This window comes from Pelobates fuscus, chromosome 11, assembly GCF_036172605.1.
Source record: "Pelobates fuscus isolate aPelFus1 chromosome 11, aPelFus1.pri, whole genome shotgun sequence".
Taxonomy (NCBI): domain Eukaryota; kingdom Metazoa; phylum Chordata; class Amphibia; order Anura; family Pelobatidae; genus Pelobates; species Pelobates fuscus.
The window spans coordinates 112,900,903-112,913,015 of record NC_086327.1 but is presented as its reverse complement, the minus strand read 5'-3'; the positions used below and the strand labels follow the sequence as shown (position 1 = coordinate 112,913,015).

At 42.3% G+C, this 12,113-nt stretch overlaps 2 protein-coding genes across 2 annotated transcripts in view; one reads left to right on the top strand and one right to left on the bottom strand.

Annotated features, from left to right (window-relative positions):
- KLHL17 (kelch like family member 17) overlaps window positions 1–7,631 on the bottom strand; it is a 112,004-nt gene extending 104,373 nt beyond the window's left edge. The window contains exon 1 of the mRNA XM_063436638.1: window positions 6,996–7,631. Coding sequence (XP_063292708.1) covers window positions 6,996–7,028 — 33 coding nt within the window. The 5' untranslated portion in view covers window positions 7,029–7,631. The remainder of the gene's footprint in view (window positions 1–6,995) is intronic.
- A 310-nt stretch (window positions 7,632–7,941) lies between these two features.
- NOC2L (NOC2 like nucleolar associated transcriptional repressor) overlaps window positions 7,942–12,113 on the top strand; it is a 76,307-nt gene continuing 72,135 nt past the window's right edge. Inside the window, exons 1-2 of the mRNA XM_063436929.1 lie at window positions 7,942–7,995; window positions 10,757–10,918. Of these exons, the coding sequence (XP_063292999.1) occupies window positions 7,976–7,995; window positions 10,757–10,918 (182 nt within the window). The 5' untranslated portion in view covers window positions 7,942–7,975. The remainder of the gene's footprint in view (window positions 7,996–10,756; window positions 10,919–12,113) is intronic.

The window sequence follows — 12,113 nt, the reverse complement described above, 5'->3', positions numbered from 1 at the left end:
GTCAGAGGTCATGTACGTTTGAGCTGTCCCAGTCGTCCGGGAAACGCTCGCACCTAAGTTTCTCTAGAGGACAGACCTTGGGTGTTTCGATTTTGTCCTCTACTCATAACTACAAAGAACATAGACTCCTATTACCGGTCTCTTTAACTTGGGAAAAGGGAACTTTAGAGACTATGGCATTGATAGACTCCGGCGCTGCTGAGAGTTTTATCGACCAAAAGTTTCTCACCAAACACACTATCCCATCCCAGTTAAGGAAGACACCCTTGGCTGTTGAGGCCATTGATGGTAGACCTTTAGTTGAGCCTGTGATTTTCCGAGAGACCACACCTCTTTACTTAACTACTGGTATTCTACACAAGGAGGAAATATCCCTACTACTCATTTCATCTCCTTCTGTTCCCATAGTCCTGGGATACTCCTGGCTTAAGAGACATAACCCCGTTATAGATTGGAGATCAGGGGAAATAGTTTCATGGGGTCAGGATTGTCAAGAGAATTGTTTAAAGAAAGTGTCACCTCTTTGTAGTGTCAACTCACTAAATAACGCTACCGACTCTACCAAAGTACAGATACCGTCCTTGTATCAAGATTTAAAGGCAGTATTTGACAAAGGAAAGGCTGATACCTTACCACCACATAGGCCTTTTGATTGCAAAATTAATTTACTTTCTGGTACTATGCCCCCCAGGGGTCATGTATACCCTTTGTCTACGAATGAAAACTTAGTTCTAGAGGAGTATATTCGTGAAAACCTAGACAAGGGGTTCATTAGAAGATCCTCCTCTCCTGCTGGGGCTGGATTTTTTTTTGTTAAAAAGAAGGATGGTTCTTTAAGACCCTGCATTGACTACCGAGGTCTTAACAAGATAACCATTAGAAATGTGTATCCGATTCCCTTGATCACCGAGCTTTTTGATCGATTAAAGAGTTCTAAGATTTTCACTAAGTTAGACCTTAGAGGTGCTTATAATTTGGTGAGAATTCACGACGGAGACGAGTGGAAAACTGCATTCAATACTCGATATGGGCACTATGAGTATACTGTAATGCCTTTTGGTCTCTGCAATGCCCCGGCGGTATTTCAGGACCTTATTAATGAGGTTCTTAGGGAGTTTCAAGATGACTGTGTGATTGTATACCTTGATGATATACTTATACATTCCAGGGATATTGAAACTCACCACGGACAAGTCAGAAGGGTTTTACACAAACTTCTTCAGCATGGCTTATACTGCAAACTAGAGAAATGCAGCTTTGACCAATCCCAAACTACCTTTCTTGGTTATGTGATTTCTGGGGAGGGGTTTGAAATGGATCCGGAGAAGCTCCAATCCATATTAGATTGGCCTTTACCTAAGGGTCTCAAGGCTATCCAGAGATTTATTGGTTTCTCCAATTACTACAGACGTTTCATTAAGGGATACTCCTCTATCATTGCTCCCATCACCAATATGACCAAACAAGGGGCTGATACTAAGAATTGGTCTACTGAAGCACTTCTGGCTTTTAAGACACTCAAGGAGCTGTTTGCTTCCGCACCAATTTTAGTTCACCCTGATACTACACTACCTTTCCTACTCGAAGTTGACGCTTCTGAGACAGGTATAGGTGCTGTTCTGTCCCAAAGGTTGGGTGTAGATAAACCATTACATCCTTGTGGATACTTTTCCAAAAAATTGTCAGGTACTGAAAGCAGATATGACATTGGTGACAGGGAACTACTAGCGGTTATAATGGCCTTGAAGGAGTGGAGACATTTATTGGAGGGTACTTTGCATCCTGTTACTATTTTGACAGATCATAAAAACTTATCCTATATTGGAGAGGCTAAACGACTATCATCTAGACAGGCTCGTTGGTCCATATTTCTCACTCACTTCAACTACGTACTCACATATAGGCCAGGTTCTAAGAATTCTAAAGCCGATGCCTTATCTCGCCAGTATGAACCTGCTGCCGTATCTGAGCCGGTTTTGTCCTCTATAGTACCCAAGTGTAACATTATCGCTAACACTACTCTCAAAGTCCATTCTCCGCTACTTGATCAGATAAGGAGCTTGCAGCATCTGGCACCTAGACTGACTCCGGCTTCCAGACATTTCATTCCTCCTGAACTCCAATTGGAGCTCTTACAGTGTCTTCACGAGAGTAAGGTGGCTGGTCATCCGGGTGTTCGCAAGACGTATTCTTTGATCTCCAAGGATTTCTGGTGGCCTTCGTTACGGAAGGATATTAAGGATTTTATCGGAGTTTGTGAGGTCTGTACTAAAACTAAACTACCGCATTCGCTTCCTTGTGGCCTTCTACAACCTCTGGAAATTCCTGACAAACCTTGGTCCTGTGTGGCAATGGACTTTATTGTGGATTTGCCTGTTTCTAAAAGGCACACTGTTATCCTCACCGTAGTCGATAGGTTTACCAAGATGGCACATTTCGTACCTTTGCCTAAACTCCCGACTTCTCCTGAATTGGCGGAGATCTTTGCTAAAGAGATTTTTCGCTTGCATGGGATTCCTTCGGAGATCACTTCCGATAGAGGCTCCCAATTTGTTTCACGTTTTTGGAGATCCTTCTGTTCTCAATTAGGCATCAAATTGAATTTTTCGTCCTCCTATCATCCTCAGTCTAACGGAGCTGCCGAACGAACCAACCAGAAGATTGAGCAATACTTACGTTGTTTTGTTTCCGAACACCAGGACGATTGGGTCGGTTTGATTCCTTGGGCGGAGTTTGCGCACAACAATCTCGTTTGTGACTCTACGCATTCAAGCCCCTTCTTCATGAACTATGGCTTTCATCCATCTATTCTTCCCTCGGTTTCTCCTTCCCAAGGAGTGCCGTCGGTTGATGTCCATGTGGCCAATTTGAGGAAGTTGTGGGATCAGACTCGACAGATTCTTCTACACAATTCTATACTGGTTAAGAAACATGCTGACAAACGTAGAAGGGCGGCTCCGAATTTTGTTCCAGGCGATAGAGTTTGGTTGAGTACTAGGAATATTCGCCTTAAAGTTCCTTCCATGAAATTCGCTCCTCGTTATATTGGTCCCTACAGGATCTTGACTCGAATTAACCCAGTGGCGTATCGTCTAGCTCTCCCAGCTACTTTACGCATCCCGAACTCCTTTCACGTGTCACTGCTGAAACCTCTAATCTGTAACAGATTCTCCTCCACAATCGCCCCTCCGCGCCCTGTTCAGGTGGAGGGTCAGGAGGAGTATGAGGTTAACTCCATTATTGATTCTCGTGTCTCCCGGGGGAGAGTACAATATTTGGTTGACTGGAAGGGTTATGGTCCTGAGGAGAGGAGTTGGGTACCACAAGAGGATGTTCATGCTCCTCGCCTTCGCAGGGCATTTCACTCCCGCTTTCCATCTCGCCCCGGCTCCTTCCGCCCGGTGGGCGTATCTGAGAGGGGGGGTACTGTCAGGGTACCTGAAGCCTCTACCTCTGAGAGAGGTAGAGACTTAGAAGTTTATCCGTCCGGACGGCATGTCTCCTCGGCCCCTCGCGGTTCACTCGGTCTTGCTAACGCCGGCCGCGAGGGAGTCACTTCCTTTTATAGCAGGAGGACCGGAGGTCGACGTCATGACGCCAACCCGGAACGTCCTGTCACTCAAATCTCGGGAGACGAATCAGGACTCGCCGGAGGCGTGTCTTCTCTCCCTAGCCAGGATACTTAACAGTGGCTCTCTCATTTACTCATTGCCCTGTCGTGGTTCTAGTCCGCCTAGTCACACAGTGCTTTGTTATTCTCTTGCCTTTTGGTTCTGATCCGGCTTTGGTATTTACTCTTCTGTCTTTCTGTTATCCTTGACCCGGCTTGTCTCTCGCTTACCTGTCTTCTCGTTCCCTCGACCTCGGCTTGTCTCTGACCATTCTATCGTAGTTATACGTTAAGTCCGGCCATTCTAAGGACCGGTATACGTATCTGCTACTCTTTGTACTCTGCGTGTTGGATCCCTGACCCGATCCTGACAGTTACACCGTTCCATAGCAGTTTAACCCCTAATTGTAAACCCGCACCAGGGTCATGTGACACCATAATTTTATTCTGGAGAGGTTGTTATGGTGCCCAGATGTTCCCGTTAAAGATCATTATGAATCAAATGTATATTCATAAAATTAAAAGTAAAATCTGGCTGCCCTACAAGTAGTTTTGCATGTAAGTACCGCCTGTCCTGGTGGGTAAAGTCTTGGGGTAAAAATGGAGCTATCAACATCAGAAGCTATAATCCCCACACACCTCCAGTAACCACCCGTGCAAGGACAGACAAAGTAGATCTCTGAGAAGAAAAGATTAATATGGAGAAAGAAAGATATGGAGTTTCCATTGTGGAAAACTCCTGTTCTTTGGGAACAACACCCATCTTTTAAAGTGAAAGGATGTAACAGGAGTGGGAGATAATCTTGTGTAATAGAGAGAGGGGACTGGTAAAATGAAGAAGTATGAGAGAGAGAGAGGAGTAGTAGTAGTAGTAGTGGCAGCACTCACGGTTTCCAATAAAATGTCTTCTTTATTTTGGCAAGGTTAAAACATGGGATCAACGTTTCAGTCCCCACATGGGACTTTTATCAGGATCATCAGATCTGCAGCATTTGCAAGCTGTTTTTAGTTATCACCCCAATGAAGAATTGCATTATTAAATGCATGCATTTTAGTTTATGGTAGGGGTCGGAAATCTTTGGAATTCCATATGTTGAGGACTACGTTTCCCTTGATGCTTTGCCAGCATTATGGCTGTAAGAGCATTAGAGAGGATGAAGTCTACAACATCTAGAGTGCCGAAGGTTGCCTAACCCTGCTGAATGACTGTAATGGCAACTTATCCCTCTTCTCACAATGTACAGACACATTTGTAGGTCAAACTTCATAGCTACATTCCAGGCACCCAGAAAGGAAGATGTTTGAGTACACTATAACTGCAACTGTATTTACTAAACACAGAATAGTAGCACACTGAATTCCATGCTGTGACTATAGCTAAAGGGAAAATCTAAATAAAAACAGTTTGTAAATGCTGCAAATCTCTTGACTGAAGCCTTTGCAAGCCCTACCCTTCTTCCACAATCCAGACTTTGTGTGGCTGTCCAATCACATACTTCTCAATGCAGCTCAATGAGAAGTCTTTGCAAGGCAGGTGCTCTGGGCAATAGCATGTCTCTTGAGTTTAGTTCCACTGAGCTAACTAGCCAGGTAGTAACAGGACCATTTTTTTATTATTTTTATTTTTTTATGCCAGGGTTACACAACTGGAAAATGTCTCCAGTTCGGCTAGTTTTGGTGTTTTAGCCAATGTCTGGATGGGGTATAAAGGCATCTTTGTCAAGGCTCCTTCCTTGTTTGGACCTGTGGTTCTTGCTCCCTTTGGGCTTTCAAAATAGCCAAACTGAAAGCATAGCTGACTTGTTTTTTGTTTGTTTGTTTTTTTACAGTTTGGCTATAAATTTGAATTCTGCCTCTTCTCACGTTAGTAGATAACTCTGACAATTAGGAACTTAAAGGACCACTCTAGTGCCAGGAAAGCATACTCGTTTTCCTGGCACTAGAGTGCCCTGAGGGTGCCCCCACCCTCAGGGACCCCCTCCCGCCCGGCTCTGGAAAGGGGAAAGGGGTTAAATCTTACCTTTTTCCAGCGCTGGGCGGGGAGCTCTCCTCCTCCGCTCCTCCTCTTCTCCTCCCCGCCGGCTGAATGCGCACGCGCGGCAAGAGCTGCGCGCGCATTCAGCCGGTCACATAGGAAAGCATTCATAATGCTTTCCTATGGACGCTGGCGTGCTCTCACTGTGAAAATCACAGTGAGAAGCACGCAAGCGCCTCTAGCGGCTGTCAATGAGACAGCCACTAGAGGACATAAGGGGAAGGCTTAACCCATTCATAAACATAGCAGTTTCTCTGAAACTGCTATGTTTATGAAAAAATGGGTTAACCCTAGAAGGACCTGGCACCCAGACCACCTCATTAAGCTGAAGTGGTCTGGGTGCCTAGAGTGGTCCTTTAAGGCACCGAACCTGTAAATCCTATGTATTTTTGTTATACAAGGACCACTCTAGGCACCCATACCACTTCAGCTTAATGAGGTGGTCTGGGTGCCAGGTCCTTCTAGGGTTAACCCATTTTTTTACTATTTGAAAACAGCTTGACAAAAAGCAGAGGGTCTACACCAATAGCTGCCCAGCACCATAACTAATGCAATACATTTTGGTGGTTATGGCGCTAAGTGTCTTTTTAGTGTGATTCCTGATTTTCGAGTTACCCTGTATACAGAATCATGACAGCTACATCAAGCATATCAGTAAATAGCAATGCAGAGAAAATAGACAAATATAATAAGCTCACAAATACACATCTATACAGAAACATTAGGCGACAAGTGCCACGTCCCATTACAGGGACCCAGTGGGCTACAGCTCCACCTCGCCTCGTTAAGAGAGCCTTGTGGTCTATCAAGTACAGACCACTCTAAGAGCACCCTGCTGAGCATTGGAACAGCGCGGGTGCTCTTAGAGTGGTCTGTGTTTTATATTGATACTGATGATACAGCCTCCACTGGACCACCAAGAATCCTGCTCTCTCTCCAGTGTGGACTACCAGAGAAGGTAAGTAATGAGGGGGGAACATAACACACACCACTCAGACTTCCACACACAATTCAGCCCCCCAGAAAAAAAAAACAAAAAAAACACACACACACACACACACACTCTCTCTCTGACATTCCTACAGGTGTGAGCAACATACACATATACACTCAGCCCCCTCGCCTTCCTCCCCCCTATACAGCTGTGAGCCTCCTCCACACACACACACACACACACACACACACACACAACACTCAGTCAGTACACACCACTCACAGAAACAGAGCCCAGTTATACAGCATACAATGTTCTGTTGGAAAACATGAGTTCCTACAATCACTGTTTCTACAACTTACATTTATAATAGATGGACATTATATGTAACTTATTTTTGAGTGGATTCTACTTACCCTCTCAACACTTTGCCACCAGAACAAGCTCATGAAGGCAGCTCCTGGTTGCTCTGCAGATACCACAACTCCAGTTTATATGAAGCATGAACTCTCGTCCAAGTATCACACAACTATATTAAGGACACTTGTCACAGGATCTCATCCAGGAGGGGGACAGTGATCCACCATAATGCCATATCAAATAACAGTCATAGAGTGTAAACACTGGGACATTGCTAGACTAGAGCAGTCAAACACAACTTTGGGATCTGAACCTGAGAGCAAGATGTAATAATAATAATAATAATAATAAGGCACATTTTGGGGGGCATGGAGACACCCCCAGAGTTTAAGGATGATTGACAGTTCTCTTTTTTTCTGCAAATGAAGGGGTAAAATGGGCATTTAATGCGAAATGTACAGTATACATTGTATAAAATCTGTGCTAAACAAATTGTATACAGAACTAGGGATTACATATAATTATGTTCTCATTGTCATTAGTAGGTTAATACAAAATAATGAGGTCACTGACCGAGAAAGTACTTAACTGCATTAATAAAAGGGTCAGTATACCCCAAAAATAATAACTAAATCCCTAAACTAAGACAGACACATCTAGACATAGGAGAGTTAGATGGAATAACAATGTATCTCTCCAACCCCAGCATAACATCAGACACAAACAGTTGTATTGCTGACAGCTTGTGTCTGGCGCCCGACCGACTCATATTTTTTAAAACATCAAGCGACGCTTCAATACACATTGGGAATCCGGTATTGGCAGTTTCGGATGAATTGGTTATTCAACTAATCGACAGAATTTCGCTGGGGTATTTCAGACGTGAATGTGATGGGAATTTTTTTTATTTCTGCCCTACCTCCTTAGTCTTATTTTCCTGTAGCTGGAAATATGTGAACCATAGAACCAAATAGGAAGCCGCGTGGGATTGTGGGACAGGAAGTGCAGAGCACGTTGCAGAAGAGGCAGGAGCAGCATGGCGGCCACCGGTAAAAGGTAGGGGCAGATGGTGCAGGGGGAGATAGGGAATGAGGGGAATGGGTGTGGGTTACAGATTATATAAGGGGAAGAGGTGCCCCCTGGTAGGTGATAATGAGGGCTAAATGTCACTGTTTCAGGCTGGCAGGCTTTTTCACTAAGGGTATGTTTCCATAGACACCAAACTGGAGTAGGCAATCCTCGACAACCCAGGTGATGTGGACTACATATCCCATGATGCTTAGCCAGCATTATAAATGTAAAAGTATTATGGGGGATGTAGTCCATAACATCTGGAGTGCCAAAGGTTGCCTACCCCTGCTGTAGTGTATTGAAAACCCAATGTCAAAATTCAGGCTAAAATGACCAGGCTGTGACTAGCTAAGTCTGAGACCATTTCCCAAAAATCAGAAATTTCTCCTATAATGCTCTTACAGCCATAATGTTGGCAAAGCATTAAGGGAGATGTAGTTTGCAACATCTGGAGTGCTGAATGGTGCCCGCCCCTGACAGAGATGTTGTGTTTTTATCTAGTTTTCAGGTCACTAGAACTGGAGCTCTGAATGCAAGTGAAATGAAAATCGAATTACACAATTTGGACTAAAATAGCTGATCTGTAAAAATTCTCCAATCCAGCGAGAGTCGCAGCTTGGATATTTTTTACATGAATTTTGTCATTTCACTTTTGTGCAATATGTTGTTTAATGGCCATTAGTGAATAAACCCTTATTGGGTTATGAATTAATTTCAGATTTATGCAGATTAAGAGTAGTTTATTTTAAAAAAATTTTTGTTTAACTCTTGTCATTTAGATTTAAAGGAACACTAAGAAACATTAATAATACAATGCTCTATTGCTATTGTGTTCTCTTTATTTAGATTCAGGGCTCCCCCTAAATCTAAATAAAAACAGCAATAAAGGGTAGTGCTTAATCTTTTCCTGCACCTAGATCGAATCCCTGAAGCTGTTTGATCTGACTTGTGCGGAGTCATGTCTGTGCTTCAAAACTTCCAATTCAATGTTCCTCGTAGAGAAACATTTGGCTGACAAACGCATGCCCAGACAACACTGATCCTCCAATTAAATGTAGGTTAGCTGTGTGAAGATAGCCACAAACAGCATTTAATCCTGCAATGCAAGCATTACCATTTCTAATAAATGGCAATGCTTTACAATGCAGGGTTACATCTAAAGGACTACTGCACCCAGACCACGCCATTGAGATTAAGTCCCCTGGGTGCCTATAATGATCCTTTAATTTGCTAAAATGTCGATTTTAATGAATAGTTTAGTGTCCGTTGTTGGGAATTCAAATTGAAATAAAAAATTCTGTTCAAAATAGCCTAACTGCATAACTCTTCTGGTTTTTTTTTCACTAAAATGTGAATTGTTCAGAATTCATGGTGAATTTAATATTTTAGGCCAAAATGTCTCAACTAAACCTTTCAATTCTTTCCTGCAAATTTTAACCTTTCTATAATGGTCTATGTACACCGTTATGTCATTTTATTTATTTTTCCAAATTCTTTATTTTCGAAGTGCATATATATCAACATTCAATAGTATAAAGACATCACAGTAAAATCAATCCTCGTAAAGAAGATTGGCTAAGTGTGTCTGAGGTTTTGCACTTTTTTTTCTTCTTCATAAAATAAGAGTAGAACAAACTGTGAGCTCGACCTATAGTAGAGTGTGGGTTTGCGAAAAACAAAGATTCTTTACATAAAATATCTGAAAACCTAGCTGACCCGCTGGAAGTTTGTTGTCAGTCGGGTACTCTGACATCACGCACACTTACAATGGGTGACTTTTTATGGGTGTTATTGCTATAGTTTATTATTATATTATATCATTACTATGTCGAAACAAGTCTTAGGATTTTGCTTTACTACAACACACCAAGATCTGCATAACCAAATGAATCACACTTTAGTAAATAACCCTTATCAAACAAAATGAACTTTTCAGTTTTACAAGTAAATATTTTTATTTATAGTGTTGGAGTGGGTAATTGCTTGTTTTGATTCAGGATCCCCCATGAAGTTTAAAAAAAAACCTTCTAAATCCAGTGGCAAGAGGTTGTAATTGGCACAGCTCAGTTCTGCCACTGCGAGATCATTACTAGTGGTGATCATCCGACCAATCCTTGGAAAAAAGTTTGGAAGGCCAGACGCATGCGCAGCAGTTGTCGCGCTGCTCCAAAATGCTTCTCGTAGGGAAACCATAAAACCAATGCTTGTGTATGAAAAGATCTCGCTTTCATCTTGTGCTCGTCCAAGAGGCAAGTGAGAATGAATTTGATTACAGTAGGCTGTAGTGGTTATGGAGTCCTGTTTTTTATTTTCTCTTTCTGTGGCAGATGATTAAATGGACTCTCTAGTGTTAGGAATTCCTAAAATTACTAGCTGTTTCAATTATTGTGCACTCCTTTATTCCTCTTGTAGTGGCAGTCTTCCCCATAGGGGAGCAATGGGAGGCTAGTGCGCATGTGTGACAGGGACTCGGTGTATCCCCGCACAGCGTGGAGATGATGAACGTCAGTCTTGCAATCTTTGCAGGACTTTATCAAGGAAGTCCCTCTTGTAGCTGTCTCAGTGACATCCACTGGAGTTGGCTTTAGGCAGCAATGTAAACGCTGCCTTTTATTAGCAAAGGCAATGTTTGCACTGCTGAGCCTGTAAGGGCAGGGTCTTTCCTCAGAACCGCTACATGAAGCAGTTCTTGTTCTGGTGCCTAGAGTGTCCCTTTGATATTTATTCTGATTTATTTTTCCTCTAGAAAACTTTCTGACCTTAATGTAGATGAATTTTTGACGTCCGGGTTTGACTCTGAAGGTGATGAAGAATCTGCGGAGGAAATCAATGGTGACAACTCAGAACTACAAAGAAAAAAGTCAAAAGTGCAAAAGAAAATGGCAGCGAAGACAAAAACAGGAGCAAAGTAAGGTCTTGTCCTCTATGCCGATAGGTTTTCAGAGGCTGCCAGCATAGGTCGATTTCCACAGCTTTCATATCAGTTAGCTGGTTGTATCCAGTGAGTGAAATTCCAGATGAGATAATTCTGATAGCAGTTGTCTGGCAGTGAATTGTATAGCTGTAACATTCAGTACTTTGTAAATAGTGCAAGAAGTAAGAGGAGTAAATGGGGGTCACATAATAAAAACCTCTAAAGATATCCATGCCGCATGGAGAAATTGTTCCAAATTCTACTTCTAAACAAAGTATTATGTAAACCAGCAACCATAATGGGTGGAAAATAGAGCTAAACTTCCGAAGGTAGAGTATATATGTTCTTTGTTATAGGAATTTCCCCCTAAGGCAACAGCGTAGGACCTATATGATGGTTTGTTCCTGAATTAACCCTTTAAGCACCACATCATTGTTTATGCCATCTTGCAGTGCAGGGGTTTAACTCCTGTTGAACTCCTATACCGCTGGTACTGGGGAGCCCCAGGTATCATTCGGTACCTGAGTGTCCCCACTGTTAACTGGAACCATAGCCCTTTAAATCCATACAAATTACCATGGCTCTCAGTCACAGTGATCCTGAGCCTGCACCCAGAGCGAGAGAGACTTTCATGATGCTGTCATACAGTACAGAGCACTCTGTACTTTGTCAGTACTGACATCGGCAGAGGGAGTCACTCTGGGGTGGGATTGGGGTATCATTGTTCTCTAGGACAGTAGCAACATATAAATATGGGGTATTTACAGTATTGGGATGTATGTGGTCCTAATAAAAATAAAACTTGAAAAATACAAAAATATCAGATATAACCATCAGATTTGACCGATGTTGTTGATAAAATAGTTTAGTGATAAGTGTCAAAATGCCCTTAGTTAAGTAGCATGGGGGATGTATTTTCTATAGTATATACTTTTGTGTAGTGTTTTTGGATTCTGCGACTAATACTAAAGCTGTAATCTCAGTATGCCATTTTTGCAAAGGTTTCGCTTTAAAACCGTAATTAAAAAAAAAAAAAAAAGAACTTCTGCAAATTAAATGCAAAAATGTCAACACCCTAATTATTATTATTATTTTTGTGTGTGTGTGTTTTGTATACAAAATATGGTATCAAAAGAAACTAATTTCCCCTTTAAAAATGATATTAAATTCATTGATATGATGGCAGGAG